Genomic DNA, 21,819 nt, shown 5'->3' on the forward strand with positions numbered 1-21,819 from the left:
CCTTAGGTCGTATTTGATAGCTCGAAAATGTTTTAGGTGGTTCGGGTCCGGGCAGCCCGGGCACACTCGGAAGGCGTGGGCTATATCACTCGAAAATATGGGAATCAGGCCGAATTCTAGTTTTTTGGGCATAAAACGCAAAAAAACGAGGAACTGTCATGGTAGGCACTGGATATGGTTCCTTAGGTCATATTGGATGGCTCGAAATTTTTTTAGGCAATCAGGGTCTGGTGCGTCTGGCCCCACTAGGAAGGCGTGGGCCATAACGCACGAAAATATGGGAATCGGCTAAATTATAGTTTATTGGCCATAAACAGAAAAAAGTGAGGAACGGTCATGTCCTGGCAGTGACTATCGTTCTTTAGGTCGTATTTGATGGCCCGAAAAATTTTAGACGATGCGATTTCGAGGAGCCTGGCCCACTCTGAGGGTGTGGGCTATGGCACACAAAAATATGGGAATCACGCGAAATTCTAGTGTTTTCGCCATAAAACGCAAAAAACGAGGAACGATCATGGAAGGGCGGTGACTATGGTTCCTTAGGTCATATTTGATGGCCCGGAAAAATTTTAGGCGATTCAGGTCCGGGTTGCCCGGGCCCAATCGGAAGGCGTGGGCTAACACACGAAAATATGGGAATTGGGCAGAATACTAGTTTCTTTGCCATAAAACTTTAAAAAATGAGGAACGGTCATGGCGGGCATTGGATACGGTTCCTTAGGTCGTATTAGATAGCTCAAAATTTTTTTAGGCGATCGGGGTCTGGCGCGCCTGGGTCCACTAGGAAGGCGTGGGTCATAACGCACGAAAATATGAGAATCAGGCTGAATTATAGTTTCTTGGCCGTAAACGCAAAAACACGAGGAACGGTCATGGCGTGGCAGTGACTATGATTCTTTAGGTCGTATTTGATGGCCTATAAAATTTTTAGGTGATGCGATTCCGGTGGGCCAGCCCACTCTGAAGGCGTGGGATATAACACTCGAAAATATGGGAATCACGTGAAATTCTAGTGTTTTGGCCGTAAAACGGAAAAAAATGAGGAACGATCATGGAGGGGCAGTGACTATGGTTCCTTAGGTCGTATTTGATGGCCCGAATAATTTTTAGGCGATTCGGGTTCGGGCAGCCCGGGCCCACTCGGAAGGCGTGGGCTATATAGCACACGAAAATATGGAAAATGGAAGGAATTCTAGTTTCTTTGCCGCAAAATGTTTAAAAACGAGGAACGGACATGGCGGGCATTGGATATGGTTCCTTAGGTCGTATTGGATGGCTCGAAAGTTTTTTAGGCGATCGGGGTCTGGCGCGCCTGGGCCCACTAGGAAGGCGTGGGCCATAACGCACGAAAATATAAGAATCGGGTTGAATTATAGTATCTTGGTCGTAAACGCAAAAACATGAGGAACGGTCATGGCGTGGCGGTGACTATGGTTCTTTAGATCGTATTTGATGGCCCGGAAAAATTTTAGGCGATGCGATTCCGGGGGGCCCAGCCCACTCTGAAGGCATGGGATATAACACACGAAAATATGGGAATCACGCGAAATTCTAGTGTTTTGGACGTAAAACAAAAAAACGAGGAACGATCATGGAGGGGCGGTGACTATGGTTCCTTAGGTCGTATTTGATGGCCCCGAAAATTTTTAGGAAATTCGGGTCCGGGCGGCCCGGGCCCACTCAGAAGGCGTGGGCTATAGCACATGAAAATATGGGAATTGGGCGGAATTCTTGTTTCTTTGCCGCAAAACGTTAAGAACGAGGAACGGCCATGGCAGGGCACTGGATATGGTTCCTTAGGTCGTATTGGATGGTCGAAAAAAATTTTAGGCGATCGGGGTCCGGTGCGCCTGGGCCCACTAGGAAGGCATGGGCTATAATGCACGAAAATATGGGAATCAGGCTGAATTATAGTTTCTTGGCCGTAAATGCAAAAAAATGATGAACGGTCATGGCGGGGCAGTGACTAAAGTTCCGTAGGTCATATTGGATGGCCCGAAAAGTTTTTAGGCGATCCGCTTCCGGGGGGCCCAGGCCCACTCGGAATGCGTGGGCTATGGGAATCGTGTGGAATTCTCATTTTTTAGCCGTAAAACACAAATAAATGAGGTACGGTCATGGCGGGGCGGTGATTATGCTTCCTTAGGTCGTATTTGATGGCCCGTAAAATTTTTACATGATCCAGGTCTCGGAAGGCATGGGCTATAGCACACGAATATATGGGAATCAGGCAGAATTCTAGTTTTTTGGCCGTAAAACGCAAAAGAACGAGGAACGGTCATGGTGGGGCGGTGACTATGATTCCTTAGGTCATATTTGATGGCCCTGAATAATTTTAGGCGATCGGGGTCCGGAGGCTCGGACCCACTCGAAGGCAGGGGCTACAGCACATGAAAATATGGGAATCAGGGGGGGCCCGGACCCACTCGGAAGGCGTGGACTATAGGACACGAAAATATGGGAATTGGGCGAAATTCTAGTTTTTTGGCCGTAAAATGCAAAAACACGAGGAACGGTCATGGCGAGGCGATGACTAAGGTTCCTTAGGTCGTATTTGATGGCCCGGAAAAATTTTAGACGGTCGGGCCCACTCGGAAGATGTGGGCTATAACATTTGCAAATATAGGAATCGGGCGGAATACTAGTTTTTTTGCCGCAAAACGTTAAAAACGAGGAACGGTCATGGCGGAGCGGTGACTATCATTTCTTAGGTCGTATTTGATGGCCCAGAAAAATTTAAGGCTATCTGAATCCGGAGGGGCCCGAGCCACTTGGAAGGCGGAACACGAAAATATGTTAATCGGGCGGAATTCTAGTTTTTGGCCGTAAAACGCAAACAAGTGAGGAACGGTCATGGAGGGGTGATGACTATAGTTCCTTAGGTCGTATTTGAAGGCTCAAAAACCTTTTAGGCGGTCGGGGTCCATGGGGCTCGGGCCCACTCGGAAGGCGTGGGCTATAACACACGAAAATATAGGAATGGGGCGGTATACTTGTTTTTTGACGGGGCAGTGACTATGGTACCTTAGGTCGTATTTGATGACCCGAAAATTTTTAGGCGATCGGGGTCAGGGGGCACGGGCCACTCGGAAGGTGAGGGCTATATAGCACCCGAAAATATGGGAATCGGGCAAAATTCTAGTTTTTTAGCCGTAAAACTTAAAAAACGAGGAACGGTCATGGCATGGCAGTGACTATGGTTCCTTAGGTCCTATTAGATGGCCCAGAAAATTTTTAGGCGACTCGGGTCTGGGTGGCTCGGGCTCACTCGGAAAGCTTGAGCTATAACACTCGAAAATATGGGAATAAGGCCGAATTCTAGTTTTTTGGGCATAAAACGCAAAAAAAAAGAGGAACTGTCATGGCGGGGTGGTGACTATGGTTCTTAAGGTCGTATTTGATGGCCCAGAAAAATTTTAGGCGATCCGATTCCTGGGGGCCCGGCCCACTCTGAAGGCGTGGGCTATTGCACACGAAAATATGGGAATCACGCGGAATTCTAGTGTTTTGGCCGTATAATGCAAAAAACGAGGAAAGATCATGGAGGGGCGCTGACTATTTTTCCTTAGGTCGTATTTGATGGCCCGGAAAAATTTTAGGCGATCCGAGTCTGGGGCGCCCGTCCCACTCGAAAATAGAAAGCCCTCTCTATCTCGGCACACGTTATGTGCTAGCTAACCTACGCCCTCATCGGAAATGGGAGGAAGAGGGAGACCAAATAAGAACCACAACAAAACACCAGTAATAGAACAGAAAATAACAGTCATCATTACAAGAGAGCAAGGAAAGCAACACGCAAAAGCCAAAGGTAAAGTGCAAGATGAAGATGTGGATCTGGATAGTGATAATGATCTAAATTGGCTAGATCTAAGCAGTAATTGACCACAATCAGCAGTACTAAGGAGCCCAGTCAATTAATTGATAACCAAAGTGAATGTTTCGCCAGTCTCAATTGGAGGAGTGAGTACGAGTTAAAGACAGACCAATGGAATAGTAATTGTAAGCTTGCTAAAGGAACAGAGCAATGGAACATGAATTGTGGAAATTGAAGATGAGAAGCACATGCACGAGAGGAAAGCAATGCCAACTGGAAATGGGGGAAGATCCTGGGCAGGTTTGCTTCATGAAAACAAATTTGCAGCAAAAGGAATGAACCCTGCGTATATTCCACCGGTGATACAGGAAGGAGAAGTTGTAGTGCAATTATTGGAAGAAGACATAGCTGAGGAAAATCAGAAGTGGAATCGAGCGATAATCATGTACGTGGTTGGAAATACTCCAACTATTGGGGCAATTGAACGATTCATAGCAGGACAGTGGAGTAAGATCAAAAAATCGAAGGTACTCTTCCATAATGATGGGTATTTTATAATTCTAATAAACAATTGTGAAGATTGGGATGATGTGTTAATAAATGGACTGTATACTCTGAACAATAGGCCAATTATACTTAGACCATGGACAGATGGATTTGATTTCAATGAGGAAGTGCAGAAAACCATTCCTCTATGGGTGAAATTCCCAAAGCTTCCACTGAGCTACTGGAGTAATCAGGATTTAAGCAAAATTGGGAGTGGTCTGGGCAAACCCCTATATGCTGATGCATGCACAATAGTGGCTGATAGAATTTCATATGCTACGGTATTAATTGAAATGGATATCACTAGGCCACTACCAGGATCAATCAAACTATATGATCTTAAGGGAAAGGTGATTGAACCGTTGATACAATATGATTGGAAACCTCAATACTGTCAAACATGTTATCAAATTGGGCATTCATGTAAATACCAACAGAAGCAGAACCAGGAGGGAGGACAACAAAGATTTCGAGCATAGAATCAGAAACAAGAATGGATAATTATGAGGGTACTTGATCCTAAAGTGGATAAAATTGATGCACATGGGAGATTACTGGAACAAGTGGAATTAGAAAGTGATGAGGTGAAGAGCAAACACAAAAATGAAGAGCAATTGCAGATGGCTAGGGGAAAGTATGCATCAAAGAAGAACATGGGAGTGGTAAATGAGAACGAGGTAAATATTGGTAATGCCTTCAAAGACCTAGTTGATACATCACAAAAGATTGTGCAACTTTCTGAAGCTCAAGAGAAAAGAGGGCAACCTAGTGAAACGGACATAGGTGATGACTCTACTATAACTACTATATGATGATGAATATCATTTTGTGGATTGTTAGGGGTCTGAATAAAATATATAAGCAAAAAGAACTCAAAAAATTTAGTAGAGAGAATAAGGTAGTATTAATGGTTGTTCTAGAGAATAGAGTCAAGGAACCAAATGATAATTCAATAATCAAGAAGGTGTTTAGTAATTGAAAATGGATAGCAAATTATGATGCTGCTCCAGGAGGTAGAATATGGGTAGTGTGGGATCAGACAAAGGTGGAGTTTGAGGTATATCAAATACATAAGCAATATATTATAGGATAGGTGACTATAAACCAGAACAACACCAAGTTTATCATTGGAGGTGTATATGGGATGTATACTATACAAGACAAGAAGGCATTATGGGAGGATCTGAGGGGAACTATGGTTGGAATCAGTGGACCAAGCTTAATAATGGGAGATTTCAACACTATCCTATCTAGTGAGGATATAGTGCAGGGGAATGCAGTACAAGAGATTGAGGTGAGAGACTTCAAAGGGTTCATATTGGATGCTGGACTAGCTGAACTCAAAATAGTGGGTAGAAAGTTTATTTGGACAAACAATCATGTTCACAGCAGAATTGATAGAATTCAAGCTAATGCATAATGGATTCAAAAATGGCCTGCTATGGAAGGAATTATAATGAATCCTGGATTTTCTGATCACTGCCCCTTGAGCATAACTTTTGATGACAATAACCAAGCTGGAAGAAGACCATTCAAATTTCTAAACTGTTTGGCACAACATAAAGACTTTGATGATACAGTTAAGCAATGTTGGGTAAAGGGGAAATAAGGAAATGCAATGTTAAAGGTCTGGAATAAGCTCAAAATGTTAAAGGGGGACCTGAAACAGTTGAATAGTCAAGAATTTAGCAACATTGGGCACAAGATTCAAGCAGTAAGAACTAAACTGGAAGGTATACAGGCTCAAATGCTAGGACCAGGAAATCACAGTGAGACAGTAGCACATGAAAAGGCTACAAAACTAGAATTGGCTAAATGGCTAGAGGTGGAGGAGATTATATTGAAGCAGAAATCAAGAATTAAATGGCTCAAGTTAGGGGATTCAAACACATCATACTTCCATGCATGTGTGAAAAATAGGCAAGCAACAAATCATATTGGCAGACTAGTTAACAGTACAAGGAAAATACTCCAGAGTTCAAATGAAGTGGAAAAATAAATTCTGAACATCTACAAGAAGTTACTTGGCACAACAGCTCTACAATTACCAATAGTCAACACAGAAATCATGCAGAAGGGATATATGTTGAGCAAGAAACAACAACTATAGCTAATCAAGCCAGTCACAAGAGAAGAAATCAAACAAGCAATACTGGACATTGATGACAGCAAAGCACCGGGATGTGATGGCTATAATTTATTTTTCTTTAAGAAGACATGGCATATACTTGGTGATGAGGTTATTGAAGCAGTGATGGAGTTCTTTGAAAGTGCAAAAATATGTAAAGCTATCAATTGTACCACCATTACTCTGATTCCTAAAGTAAAGAACCCTAATAGCATAATGGAGTTTAGACCTATATCCCGTTGCACTGTACTATATAAGACAATATAAAAAATTCTAACAACAAGATTGCAGGTAGTCATACCAGACCTTATTGATAATTGCCAAACAACTTTTGTGCTAGAAAGGATGATCACAGACAACATCATTATGAGTCATGAATTGGTAAAAGGCTATGGGAGGAAGAATATATCAGCAAGGTGCATGCTAAAGATTGATATGCAAAAAGCTTATGATTCTGTGGAATGGGAGTTCCACAAAATATATTGAGCAGGTGATGAGATTGCTGGGAGTTCCTGAAAAGCTTGTGAAGTGGATAATGGTATGTATTAGCATGGTTTCTTTTTCTGTTATAATCAATGGCAAGCTAACCAAGCCATTCGAGTCAAGGAAAGGACTTAGACAGGGGGACCCTTTATCACCATTTCTATTTGTGATGGCCATGGAGTATCTATGCAGACTGCTAAAGCAATTGAAGGAGAACAAGGAATTAAAATTTCTCCCAAAATGTACTAAAGTCAATCTAGTACAATTGGGATTTGCTGATGACTTATTACTATTCTGTAAAGGAGATATACAGTCAGTCAAGAGCCTACACAAATCGTTTCTAATTTTCTCTGCGGCATCAGGGCTAATTGCAAACTCAAATAAAAGCTGCATTTATTTTGGAGGAGTGGACAACAGAACATAGTAGCATATTTTGGACATGTTAGGGTACACTAAAAGGGAATTACCTTTCAGGTACCTTGGAGTACCTTTGAGCACAATGAGGCTGACAGCAATGCAATGTGAACCCCTAATTGATAGAATGCTGAGCAGGATACAGTGTTGGACAATAAAGTTTCTATCATATGCAGGTAGATCAATGCTAATCAAGAGTGTACTAGTGGCAATCAGACATTTTGGGCTCAAATCTTTATTCTGCCAAAAAAGATCATATTGTTCATAGAAACAATATGCAGGAGATTCTTATGGTCGGGGAGTGTTGAACCTACTAAGAAGGCATTGATTGCCTGGGATAAATTGTGTGCTCCAAAGGTAGCAGTAGGCTTAAATTTCATCAATGTGGAATTGTGGAACAAAGAAGCTCTATGCAAGCTCTTATGGAACATCTGCACACAGAAGGAAAAAGTGTGGGTTCAGTGGATACATGCTTACTACATAAAGGGGAATACTATCTGGAATACAAAGCCAAAGAGTGCATCGTGGTTATCCAAAATATCTTCAAGGCCAAAAGATAGTTTGAGGATGCTGGATATTCACAAGAGGAAGTGACTAAGATAGAGAAGTTCTCTATAAAACACATATATAAAGCATTGCAAGGGGGATTTCAGAAGGTGCCATGGAGAAAGTTGGTTTGCAATAACCATGGACTTCCAAAGTGGATATTCATCTTAAGATTGGCAATAAAAGATAGGCTAGCTACAAAAGAAAGGCTAGCAAGATGGGGAATCATAGAAGACACAACATGCTCACTTTGTCAAAGAGAAAATGAAACTATACAACACTTGTTCTTTGAGTGTGAAATGTCATCAATTATATGGTAGAATCTTTTACAATGGCAAGGCATCAAAGGAAGAACGACAGAATGGCAGGAATAACTACAATGGATAGAAAAGATGGCCAAAGGGAAGAGTGCAGGAGCATCAATATGCAGAATGGTGCTAGCCGCAACAGTCTTCCATATTTGGCAAGCAAGAAATAATGCCATATTCCAGAAGAAGAAGAGTGCTGCAAATGTTATTGTCAGATTGATCATCCAAGAAATACATATTAGAGCCAAGCAGGTTTTGAAGCATTATAGATGCTTGACCGATATGGACTGGGAATCGGGCGGAATTCTAGTTTTTTGGCCGTAAAATGCAAAACAACGAGGAACAGTCATGGTAGGGTAGTAAGTATAGTTCCTTAGGTCGTATTTCTTGTCCCGAAATATTTTTAGGCGATCAGGGTCCTAGGGCGTGAGCTATAACACACGAAAATATGGGAATCGGGCGAAATTCTAGTTTTTTGGCCGTATAACGCAAACAAATGAGGAAAGTCCATGGCGGGGCGGTGAATATGGTTCCTTAGTTCATATTTGATGGCCCAAAATTTTTTTAGGCGATCCGGTTCCGGGGGGCTCGGGCCCATTCGGAAGGCGTGGGCCATAGCACACGAAAATATGGGAATCGGGCGGAATTCTACTTTTTTGGCCATAGAACACAAAAGAATGTGGAACGATCATCAAGGGGCGGTGAATATAGTTTCTTAAGTCGTATTTGATCGCCCGAAAAAATTTTATGCGATCCGATTTCGAGGACCCGGGGGCCTGGGCCCACTCGGAAGGCATGGGCTATAACACACAAAAATATGGGAATCGAAGGGAATTCTAGTTTTTTAACCGTAAAACGCAAAACAACGAGGAACGGTCATGGATGGGCGATGACTATAGTTCCTTAGGTCGTATTTGATATCCCGGAAAATGTTTAGACGATACGGTTCAGGGGGACCCGGCCCCACTCGGAAGGTGTGGGCTGTAGCACATGAAAATATGGGAATCAGGCGGAATTCTAATTTTTTGGTAGTAAAACGCAAAACAACGAGGAAAGGTCATAGCGGGGTGGTGACTATGGTTCCTTAATTTGTTTTTGATGGTCCGAAAAACTTTAGGCTATCCAGTTCCGGGAGGCCCGGGACCACTCAGAAGGCGTGGGCTATAGCACACGAAAATATGGGAATCGGGCAAAATTCTAATTTCCTGGCCATAAAAAGCAAAACAACGAGGAACGATCATGGTGTGGTGGTGAGTATGGTTATTTAGGTCGTATTTGATGGCCCAAAAAAATTTAAGGCGATCCGGGTCCAGAGGGGCGCGACCCACTCGGAAGGCGGCACACGAAAATATGGTAATCAGGGTGAAATCTAGTTTTTTGGTCGAAAAAAAGAACGAGGAACAGTCATGGTGAGGCGGTGACTATGGTTCCTTAGGTCATATTTTATAGCCTGAATTTTTTTTTGCGGTTTTGTTCCGGGGCTGCTCGGGCCCACTCGAAAGGCGTGGACTATAACACACGAAAATATGGGAATCGGGCGGAATTCTACTTTTTTGGCCGTAAAACACAAAAAAATGAGGAACGGTCATGGCGGGGTGGTGAATATGGTTCCTTAGGTCGTATTTGATGGCCCGGAAAATTTTTAGGCGATACGGTTCCAGGGGCTCGGGCCCACTCTGAAGGCGTGGGCTAGCACACAAAAATATGAGAATCGGGCGTAATTCTAGTTTTTTTGCCGTACAACGCAAAACAAATCACGAATGGTCATGGCAGGGCGGTAACTATGGTTCCTTAGGTCGTATTTCATGGCCTAAAAAAATTTAGGAAATCCGGGTCCGGGGGCCCGGGCCCAGTCAGAAGACGTGGGCTACAGCACACGAAAATATGGGAATCAGGCGAAATTCTAGTTTTTTGGCCGTACAACGCAAAACAAATCACGAACGGTCATGGCGGGGCGGTAACTATGGTTCCTTAGGTTATATTTCATGGCCTAAAATATTTTTATACGATCGGGGTCCGGGGGCTCGGGCCCACTCGAAAGGCGTGGGCTATAGCACACAAAAATATGGGAATCAGGCAGAATTCTAGTTTTTTTGCTGTAAAACGTAAAACAACGAGGAACGGTCATGGAAGGGCGGTAACTATGGTTCCCTAGGTCGTATTTGAGGACCCGAAAAATTTTTAGGCGATCATGGTCCGGGAGGCCTTGGCCCACTCGGAAAACGTGGGATATAGCACAATGAAAATATTGGAATCGGGTGGAATGCTAGTTTCTTGGCCGTAAAACGCAAAAAAACCAGAAACGGTCATGGAGGGGAAGTGACTATGGTTCCTTATGTTGTATTTGAAGGCTCGTAAAAAATTTTGGCGATCAGGGTCAGGGAAGGCGTGGACCACACGAAAATATGGGAATCGGGCGGAATTCATGTTTTTTGGCCATAAAACGGAAAAAAAAAGGAAGATTTATTGATGGGCGGTGACTATGGTTCCTTAGGTTGTATTTTACGGCCCGAAAAAGATTTAGTCAATCCGGATCCGAGCGGTCCGGGCCCACTAAAAAGGCGTGGGCTATAGCACACGAAAATATGGGAATCGGGCAAAATTCTAGTTTTCTGGCCGTAAAACGCAAAACAACGAGGAACGATCTTGGTGTGGTGGTGAGTATGGTTCCTTAGGTCGTATATGATGGCCCAATAAAATTTATGGCGATCCGGCTCCTGAGGGGTGCGGCCCACTCGTAAGGCGGCACGTAAAAATATGGTAATCGGGCTAAATTTCTAGTTTTTTGATCGAAAAGCAAAAAGAATGAGGAACGGTCATGACGGAGCAGTGACTATGGTTCCTTAGGTCATATTCTATATCCTGAAATTGTTTTAGGCGATTCGGGTCTGGGGGTGCCCGGGCCCACTCGGAAGGCGTGGGCTATAGCACACGAAAATATGGGAATCGGGGGGGATTCTAGTTTTTTGGCCGTAAAACGCAAAACAATGAGGAACGGTCATAGAGTGGGTGGTGAATATGGTTCCTTAGGTCGTATTTGATGGCCTGAAATAAAATTTAGGCGATCCGGTTTCGGGGGCTTGGGCCCACTCGGAAGTTGTGGGCTAGCACACAAAAATATGAGAATCGGGCGGAATTCTAGTTTTTTGGTCGTAAAACCCAGAAAATGAGGAACGGTCATGGCGAGGTGGTGACTATTGTTCCTTAGGTCATATTCTATGGTCCAAAAAAAATTTAGGCAATCCGGGTCCGAGGGCCCGGGCCCAGTCGGAAGACGTGGGCAACAACACATGAAAATATGGGAATCGGGTGAAATTCTAGTTTTTTGGCCATACAACGCGAAAGAAATCATGAACGGTCATGGCGGGGCGGTAACTGTGGTTCCTTAGCTCGTATTTCATGGCCTAAAATTTTTGTAGGCGATCTTGGTCCGGGGTCTCGGGCCCACTCGGAAGGCGTGGGCTATAGCACAAGAAAATATGGGAATTAGGCGGAATTCTAGTTTTTTTGCTGTAAAACAAAAAACAACGAGGAACGGTCATGGCAGGGCGGTAACTATGGTTCCTTAGGTCGTATTTGATGACCCGGAAAAATTTTCGGCGATCAGTGTCTCGGGGGCTTTGGCCCACTCGAAAAACGTGGGCTATAGCGCAATGAAAATGTTGGAATCGGGCGGAATGCTAGTTTCTTCGCCGTAAAACGCAAAAAAAATAGAAACGATCATGGAGGGTCGGTCACTATGGTTCTTTATGTCGTATTTGAAGGCCCGTAAAAATTTTAGGCAATCAGGGTCAGGGAAGCCGTGGACCACATGAAAATATGGGAATCGGGCAGAATTCTAGTTTTTTGGCCATAAAACGCAAAAAAACAAAGAAGATTCATGGGGGCGGTGACTATGGTTCCTTAGGTCGTATTTTATGGCCCGAAATTTTTTTGGACAATCCGGTTTTGGGGGAGCCGGGCCCACTCGGAAGGTGTGGGCTATACCACACGAAAATATGGGAATCGGGCGAAATTCTAGTTTTTTGGCCATACAACGCGAAAGAAATCATGAACGGTCATGGCGGGGCGGTAACTGTGGTTCCTTAGCTCGTATTTCATGGCCTAAAATTTTTGTAGGCGATCTTGGTCCGGGGTCTCGGGCCCACTCGGAAGGCGTGGGCTATAGCACAAGAAAATATGGGAATCATGCGGAATTCTAGTTTTTTTGCTGTAAAACAAAAAACAACGAGGAACGGTCATGGCAGGGCGGTAACTATGGTTCCTTAGGTCGTATTTGATGACCCGAAAAAATTTTAGGCGATCAGTGTCTCGGGGGCTTTGGCCCACTCGGAAAACGTGGGCTATAGCGCAATGAAAATGTTGGAATCAGGCGGAATGCTAGTTTCTTCGCCATAAAATGCAAAAAAAAACAGAAACGATCATGGAGGGTCGGTGACTATGGTTCTTTATGTCGTATTTGAAGGCCCGTAAAAATTTTAGGCAATCAGGGTCAGGGAAGCCGTGGACCACATGAAAATATGGGAATCGGGCAGAATTCTAGTTTTTTGGCCATAAAACGCAAAAAAACAAAGAAGATTCATGGGGGGCGGTGACTATGGTTCCTTAGGTCGTATTTTACGGCCCGAATATTTTTTGGACAATCCGGTTTTGGGGGAGCCCGGCCCACTCGGAAGGCGTGGGCTATAGCACACGAAAATATGGGAATCGGGCGAAATTCTAGATTTTTTGGCCGTAAAATGTAAAACACACCAAGAACGGTCATGGCGGGGTAGTGACTATGGTTCCTTAGGTCGTATTTGATGGCAAGAAAAGAGTTTAGGTTATCCGGGTCAGGGCGGCCCGGGCCCACTCGGATAGCGTGGTCTATAGCACACGAAAATATCGAAATCGGGCGGAATTCTAGTTTCTTGGCCCTAAAATGCAAGAAATAGTGGGGAATGTTCATGGCGGGGCGGTGAATATGGTTCCTTAGGACGTACTTGATGGCCCGAAAAAATTTAAGGCGATCCGGGTCCGGAGGGGCTCGACCCAGTTGGAAGGTGGCACACGAAAATATGGTAATCGGACGGAATTCTAGTGATTTGGCCGCAAAACGCATAAAAATGAGAAACGGTCATGGCGAGGTGGTAACTATGGTTCCTTTGGTCGTATTTCATGACGCGGAAACTTTTTAGGCGATTGGGGTCCGTGGGCCCGAGCCCACTCGAAAGGCGGCACACAAAAATATGGGAATCTGGCAAAATTTTATTTTTTTGGTCGTACAACGTAAAACAATGAGGAACGGTCATGGAAGGGTGGCAACTATGGTTACTTAGGTCTTATTTGATGGTCTGAAAAAATTCTAGGCAATCGGGGTCTGGGTGGCCCGGGCCCACTCGGAATGCGTGAGCTATAGCATACAAAAATATGGGAATCGAGAGGAATTCTAATTTTTTTGGCCGTAAAACGCAAAAACAAATGAGGAAAGATCATGGAGGGGTGGTGACTATGGTTCTTTAGGTCATATTTGATGGCCCAGAAAATATTTAGGCGATCCGGGTCAGGGGGCCCTGCCCACTGGGAAGGCGTGGGCTATAGCACAAGAAAATATAGGAATCGGCCGGAATTTTAGTTTTTTTGTCGTAAAGAAAAAAAAGAGGAACAGTCATTGCGGGGCAGTGACTAAGGTTCTTTAGGTCATATTTGATGGCTCAAAATAGTTTTGGGCGATCCGAGTCCGGGCCCCCCAGCCCACTCGGAAGGCATGGGCAATGGCACACGAAAATGTGGGAAACGGGCGAAATTCTAGATTTTTGACCATAAAACGCAAATAAACGAGGAACGGTAATGGCGGGGCGGTGACTATGGTTACTTAGGCCATATTCTATGGCCTGAAAAAAATTTAGGCGATCCGGGTCCGACGGCATGGGCCTACTCAGAAGGCGCGGGCTATAGCACACGAAAATATAGGAATTGGGCAGAATTCTAGTGTTTTGGCCGCTAAACGCTAAAAAATGAAGAACGGTCATGGCAAGGCGGTAACTATGGTTCCTTGGGTCGTATTTTATGACATAGAAAATTTTAGGCAATTGGGGTCCGGGAGCCCGGGCCCACTCGGAAGGCGTGGGCTATAACACACAAAAAGGAATCAGGCGAAATTATAGTTTTTTGGCCGCAAAATACAGAAAACGAGGAACGGTCATGACGGGGAGGTGACTATGGTTCCTTAGGTCGTATTCTATGGCCCGAAAAAAATTTAGGCAATCGGGGTCTGGGCCCACTCGGAAAGCGTAGGCTATAACGCACGAAAATATGGGAAGCACGCGGAATTCTAGTTTTTTTGCTGTAAAACACAAAACAACGTGGAGCGGTCATGGCTGGGCGGTAACTATGGTTCCTTAGGTCGTATTTAATGACCCGGAAAAATTTTAGGCATTCAGTGTCCGGGGGCCTTGGCCCACTCGGAAAACGTGGGCTATAACGCAATGAAAATTTTGGAATCGGGCGGAATGCTAGTTTCTTCGCCGTAAAATGCAAAAAAAACAGAAACGGTCATGGAGGGGCGGTGACTATGGTTCCTTAGGTCATATTTTACGACCCGAAAAAGTTTTAGGCAATCCGGTTTTGGGGGGCCCGGGCCCACTCGGAAGGCGTGGGTTATAGCACACGAAAATTTGGGAATCAGGCGGAATTCTAGATTTTTTTGCCGTAAAACGCAAAACACACCAAGAACGGGCATGGCGGGGTAGTGACTATGGTTCCTTAGGTCGTATTTGATGGAAAGAAAATATTTTAGGCTATCCGGGTCAGGGCGGCCCGGGCCCACTCGGATAGCGTGGGCTATATAGCACACGAAAATATCGGAATCGGGCGAAATTCTAGTTTCTTGGCCGTAAAATGCAAGAAATAATAGGGAATGGTCAGCGCGGGGCGGTGAATATGGTTCCTTAGGACGTACTTGATGGCCCAAAAAAATATAAGGCGATCCGGGTCCGGAAGGGCCCGACCCAGTTGGAAGGTGGCACACAAAAATATGGTAATCAGACGGAATTCTAGTGATTTAGCCGCAAAACGCATAAAAACGAGAAACGGTCATGGCGAGGCGAGGTGGTAACTATGGTTCCTTAGGTCATATTTCATGACGCGAAAACTTTTTAGGCGATTGGGAATCTGGCAGAATTCTATTTTTTTGTTCGTACAACGCAAATCAACGAGGAACGGTCATGGAATGGTGGCAACTATGATTACTTAGGTCTTATTTGATGGTCCGAAAAAATTCAGGGTAATCGGGGTCCAAGGTGGCCCGGGCCCACTCGGAATGCGTGGGCTATCGCATACAAAAATATGGGAATCGAGAGGAATTCTAATTTTTTTGGCCGTAAAACGCAAAAACAAATGAGGAAAGGTCATGGAGGGGTGGTGACTATGATTCTTTAGGTCATATTTGATGGCCCAGAAAATATTTAGGCGATCCGGGTCCGGGGGGCCCTGCCCACTGGGAAAACGTGGGCTATAGCATAAGAAAATATGGGAATTGGCCGGAATTCTAGTTTTTTGGTCGTAAAGAAAAAAAATGAGGAACAGTCATTGCGGGGCAGTGACTAAGGTTCTTTAGGTCGTATTTGATGGCTCAAAAAAGTTTTGGGCGATCCGAGTCTGGGCCCCCAGCCCACTCGGAAGGCGTGGGCAATGGCACACGAAAATATGGAAATCGGGCGGAATTCTAGTTTTTTGACCATAAAATGCAAATAAACGAGGAACGGTAATGGAGGGGCGGTGACTATGGTTCCTTATGTCATATTCTATGGCCCGAAAAAAATTTAGGCGATCCGGGTCCGACGGCCTAGGCCCACTCAGAAGGCGTGGGTTATAGCACACGAAAATATAGGAATTGGGCGGAATTCTAGTGTTTTGGCAGCTAAATGCAAAAAAGAGGAATGGTCATGACGGAGAGGTGACTATGGTTCCTTAGGTCGTATTCTATGGCCTGAAAAAAATTTAGGCGATTGGGGTCCGGGGACCCGAGCCCACTCGGAAGGCGTGGGTAGCACACAAAAATATGGGAATTTGGCGGAATTCTAGTTTTTTTGTCGTAAAACGCAAAACAACGAGGAACAGTCATAGCATGGGCGGTGACGATGGTTCCTTAGGTCGTATTTGATGGCCCAAAAAAATTGTAATCGATCCAGTTCTGTGGGGGCTAGGCCCACTCGGAAGGTGTGGGCTATAGCACACGAAAATATAGGAATCTAGGAAGAATTCTAGTTTTTTTTCCATAAAACGCAAAACAACGAGGAATGGTCATGGAAGGGTGGTGACTTTGGTTCCTTAGGTCGTATTTCATGGCTCGAAAAAATTTAAGGCGATCCGGGTCCGGAGGGGCCCGACCCACTCGGAAGGTGGCACACGAAAATATGGTAATCGGGGGCAATTCTAGTTGTTTGGCCGTAAAATACAAAAAAAAAGAGAAACGATCATGGCGGGGCGGTGACTATGGTTCCTTTGGTCGTATTGCCCGAAAACAATTTAGGCGATCCGGCTCCAAGGAGCCCGGGCCCACTCGGAAGACGTGGGCTATAACACACAAAAATATGAGAATCGGGCGGAATTCTAGTTTTTTGTCCGCAAAATATAAAAAACGAGGAATGGTCATGATGGGGAGGTGACTATGGTTCCTTAGGTCGTATTCTATGGCCTGGAAAAAAATTAGGCGATTGGGGTCCGGGGGTTCGGGCCCACTCGGAAGGCGTGGGCTATAGCACACGAAAATATGGGAATCTGGTGGGGCGGTGACTATGGTTCCTTAGTTCGTATTTGATGGTCCAAAAAAATTGTAGGCGATCCAATTCCGGGGGCCCAGGCCCACTCAGAAGGCGTGGGCTATATAACACACGAAAATATGGGAACCGGGGCGGAATTCTAGTTTTTTATCCGTAAAACGCAAAGAAACACGGAATGGTCATGGCGGGGCGGAGAGTATGGTTCCTTAGATCGTATTTGATGGCCGAAATAATTTTAGGCTATCCGGGTCCGGGCGGCCCGTGCCCACTCAGAAGGCGTGGGCTATAGCACATGAAAATATGGGAACATGGTGGAATTCTAGTTTCTTGGCTGTAAAGTGCAAAACAAATGAGGAACGGTCATAGAGGGGTTGTGACTATGATTCCTTAGTTCGTATTTCATGTCCCAGAAATATTTTAGGCAATCCGGTTCTGGGGGGACCGGGCCCACTCGGAAGGTGTAGGCTATAGCACACTAAAATATAGGAATCTAGGAAGAATTCTAGTTTTTTGCCCTAAAACGCAAAACAACGAGGAATGGTCATGGAGGGGCAGTGACTATGGTTTCTTAGGTCGTATTTGATGGCTCGAAAAAATTTAAGGCGATCCGGGTCCGGCGGGGCCCGACCCACTCGGAAGGTGGCACACGAAAATATGGTAATCTGGCGAAATTCTAGTTTTTTGGCCGCAAAATGCAAAATGAAAGAGGAACGGTCATGGCGGGGAGGTGCCTATGGTTCCTTAGGTCGTATGCTATGTCCCAAAAAAATTTAGGCGATCCGGGTCCGGGGAGCCCGTGCCCACTCGGAAGGCGTGGGCTATAGCACACGAAAATATGGGAATCGGGCGGAATTCTAGTGTTTTGGCTGCAAAACGCAAAAAAAACCATTAACGGTAATGGTGAGGCGGTAACTATGGTTCCTTAGGTCGTATTTCATGGCCCGAAAATTTTTAGGCGAATGGGGTCCAGGAGCTCGGGCCCACTCGGAAGGCGTGGGCTATAGCACACGAAAATATGGGAATCAGGCAGAATTCTAGTTGTTTGGTCATAAAACGCAAAACAATGAGAAACGGTCATGGAAGGGCAGTGACTATGGTTCCTTAGGTCATAGTTGATGGCCCAGAAAATTTTTAGGCAAGCCGGTTATGGAGGGGCTCATGCCCACTCGGAAGGCGTGGGATAGCACATTAAAATATGGGAATCTAGCGGAATTCTAGTTTTTTGGTCGTAAAACACAAAAAAACGAGGAACGGTCATGGCAAGTCGATGACTATGGTTCTAATGGTCGTATTGGATGGCACGAAAAAATTTTAGGCGATCCGAGTCCGGGGGGCCTGGCCCTCTCGGAAGGAGTGGGCTATAGCACACGAAAATATGGGAATCGGGCGTAATTCTAGTTTTTTGGCCGTAAAACGCAAACAATGAGGAACGATAATGGCGGGGAGATAAATATGGTTCCTTAGATCGTATTTCATGGCCCGAAAATATGGGAATTGGGCGGAATTCTAGTTTCTTGGCCGTAGAATGCAAAACAAATGAGGAACGGTCATGGCGGGGTGGTGACTATGGATCCTTAGATCGAATTTCATGGCTCAGAAAATTTTTAGGCGATTAGAGTTCGAGGGGCGGCCCACTCGGAAGGCGTGGACTATAGCACTCAAGAATCTGGCACAATTCTAGTTTTTTGGCCGTAAAACACAAAACAATGAGGAACGGTCATTGCATGGTGGTGACTATGGTTACTAAGGTCGTATTTGATGGCTCAAAAAAATTTCAGGCGATCCGAGTTCGGTGGGCCTGGCCCACTCGGAAGGCGTGGGCTATAACACACAAAAATATGGGAATCTGGCAGAATTTTATTTTTTTGGCCGTAAAACGCAAACAATGAGGAACGATCATGGCGGGGCGGTAAGTATGGTTCCTTAGGTCGTATTTCATGGCCCAGAAAAGTTTTAGGCGATCGGGGTCGGGGGGCCTTGGCCCACTCGGAAGGCATGGGCTAGCACACGAAAATATGGGAATCTAGCGGAATTTCTGTTTTTTGGCCGTAAAACGCAAAACAACGAGGAACGGTCATGGCACTGCGGTGACAATGGTTCCTTAGGTCGTATTTGATGGCTCGAATATTTTTTAGGCGATCCGGTTCCGGGGGGCCCGGGCCCACACGGAAGGCTTGGGCTATAGCACACGAATATATGGGAATCGGGGCGGAATTCTAGTTTTTTGGCCATAAAACTTAAAACAACAAGGAATGGTCATGGCGGTGCGGTGACTATGGTTCCTTAGGTCTGATTTGATGGCTCGAAAAAATTTAAGGTGATCCGGGTCCGGAGTGGCCAGACCCACTCGGAAGGTGGCACACGAATATATGGTAATCGAGCGGAATTCTAGTCTTTTAGCCCTAAAATGCAAACAACGAGAAACGGTCATGGCGGGGTGGTGACTCTGGTTCCTTAGGTCGTATTTTATGGCCCAAGAACAATTTAGGCGCTCCGGGTCCGGGGAGCCCGGGCCTACTCGGAAGGTGTGGGCTATAGCACACAAAAATATGGGAATCGGGCGGAATTCTAGTTTTTTGGCCAAAAAATGCAAAACAAAAGGGACCATCATGACTATGGTTCCTTTGGTCCTAATTGAAGGCCCGAAAATTTTATAGGCGATTCGAGTCCGGCGGCCAGGCCTACTCGGAAGGCGTGGGCTATAGCACACGAAAATATGAGAATCGTGAGGAATTCTAAATTTTTGGCCGTAAAACGCAAACAAATAAGGAACGGTCATGGTGAGGCGGTAACTATGGTTCCTTAGGTCATATTTCATGGCTCGGAAAATTTTTAGGCGATTGGGGTCAAGAGGCTCGGGCCCACTCTGAAGGCGTGGGCTGTAGCACATGAAAATATGGGAATCTGGCGGAATTCTAGTTTTTTGGTCGTAAAACGCAAAAAAATGAGGAATGGTCATGGCAGAGCGGTGACTATGGTTCCTTAGGTCGTATTTGATGGCCTGAAATTTTTTTAGGTGATCCGGTTCTGGGGGGCCAATGACCACTCGGAAGGCGTGGGATAACACACAGAAATATAGGAATCTAGCGGAATTCTAGTTTTTGGGTAGTAAAGCGCAAAATAAAAAGGAACGGTTATGGCGAGGAGGTTACTTTGGTTCCTTAGGCCGTATTTGTTGCCCCGGTAAAAGCTTAGGCGATCGGGGTCCGGGGGGCCAAGCCCACTCGGAAGGCGTGGGCTATAGCGCACAAAAATATGGGAATCGGGCGGAATTCTAGTCGTTTGGCCGTAAAACGCAAAAACAAACAAGGAAAGGTCATGGCGGGGTGGTGACTATGGTTCCTTAGGTCATATTTGATGGCCCAGAAAAATTTTAGGCGATCCGGGTCCGGGGGGCCCTGCCTACTTGGAAGGTGTGGGCTATAGCACACAAAAATATGGGAATCAGGCGGAATTCTAATTTTTTGGCCGAAAAATGCAAAACAATGAGGAACGGTCATGGCGGGGCGGTGACTATGGTTCCTTAGGTCATTTTCCTATAGCTCGAAAAAAATTTAGGCGATCCGGGTTAGGGGAGCCCGGGCTCACTCGGTAGGCGTGGGCTATAACACACAAAAATATGGGAATCAGACGGAATTCTAGTGTTTTGGCCGCAAAACGCAAAAAATGAGGAACGATCATGGCAGGCGGTTGGTTTCCACGCCTTCCGAGTGGGCCGGGGCCCCTCGGACCCTGATCGCCCAAAAAGTTTTCGGCCCAACAAATACGACTTAAGGAATCATTGTCACCGCCCTGCCATGATCGTTCCTCATTTTTTGAATTTTACGGCCAAAAAACTAGAATTCCGCCTTATTCCCATATTATCGTGTGTTATAGCCCACGCCTTCCGAGTGGGCTTGGGCCCCCCGGAAGCGGATCGCCTAAAATTTTTTCGGGCCATCAAATATGACCTAAGGTACCATAGTCACTGCCGTGCCTTGACCGTTCCTCGTTTCTTTGCGTTTTACGTCCAAAAAACTAGAATTCTCCCCGATTCTCATATTTTCGTATGCTATAGCGCACGCATTCCGAGTGGGCCGGGGTCCCCCGGAACCGAATAGCCTAAACTTTTTTTGGTCCATCAAATACGACCTAAGGAACCATAGTTACTGCCTGCCATGACCGTTCCTTGTTGTTTTGCTTTTTACGGCCAAAAATCTAGAATTCTGCATGATTCCCATATTTTCGTGTGCTATAGCCCACGCCTTCCAAGTAGGCCGGGGCCCCCTGACCCCAATCGCCTAAAAAATTTCGGGCCATCAAATACGACTTAATGAACCATAGTCACCGCCCCACCATGATCGTTCCTCATTGTTTGTGTTTTACGGGCAAAAAACTAGAATTCCACCTAATTCCCATATTTTCGTGTGTTATAGCCCACGCCTTCCGAGGGGGCCCGAATCGCCTAAAGTTTTTCAGGACCATCAAATACGAACTAACGAACCATAGTCATCGCCCCTCCATGACCGTTCCTCGTTTGTTTTGCGTTTTACGGCCAAAAAACAAGAATTCCGCCCGATTCCCATATCTTCGTGTGCTATAGTCCACGCATTCCGAGTGGGCCCGGGCCCCCCGGAACCGGATTGCCTAAACTTTTTTTCAGGCCATCAAATAGGACCTATGGAACCATAGTCACTACCCAGCTATGACCGTTCCTTTTTGTTTTGCGTTTTACGGCCAAAAATCTAGAATTCTACCTGATTCCGTGTGGGCCCGGCCCCCCCAGACCTGGATCGCCATAAAGTTTTCGGGCCATCAAATATGACCTAAGGAACCATA

General features: G+C 45.5%; 1 protein-coding gene across 1 annotated transcript; it reads left to right on the forward strand.

The window, feature by feature from the left end:
- Positions 1-3,696: 3,696 nt before the first annotated feature.
- LOC107762630 (uncharacterized) lies at positions 3,697-4,839 on the forward strand. The gene is made up of 2 exons (XM_016580997.2): positions 3,697-3,874; positions 4,052-4,839. The coding sequence occupies exons 1-2, from the start codon at positions 3,697-3,699 to the stop codon at positions 4,837-4,839; spliced, it is 966 nt and encodes a 321-aa protein (XP_016436483.2).
- Positions 4,840-21,819: the final 16,980 nt, after the last annotated feature.

This window comes from Nicotiana tabacum, chromosome 22, assembly GCF_000715075.1.
Source record: "Nicotiana tabacum cultivar K326 chromosome 22, ASM71507v2, whole genome shotgun sequence".
Taxonomy (NCBI): domain Eukaryota; kingdom Viridiplantae; phylum Streptophyta; class Magnoliopsida; order Solanales; family Solanaceae; genus Nicotiana; species Nicotiana tabacum.

Bases quoted from the DNA above. Each gene is read 5' to 3' on its own strand.
- LOC107762630 (XM_016580997.2), top strand. From the start codon at position 3,697: ATGGGAGGAAGAGGGAGACCAAATAAGAACCACAACAAAACACCAGTA. The intron at 3,875-4,051 runs GTAATTGACCAC...TGGAAATTGAAG, and splicing joins AAATTGGCTAGATCTAAGCA to ATGAGAAGCACATGCACGAG.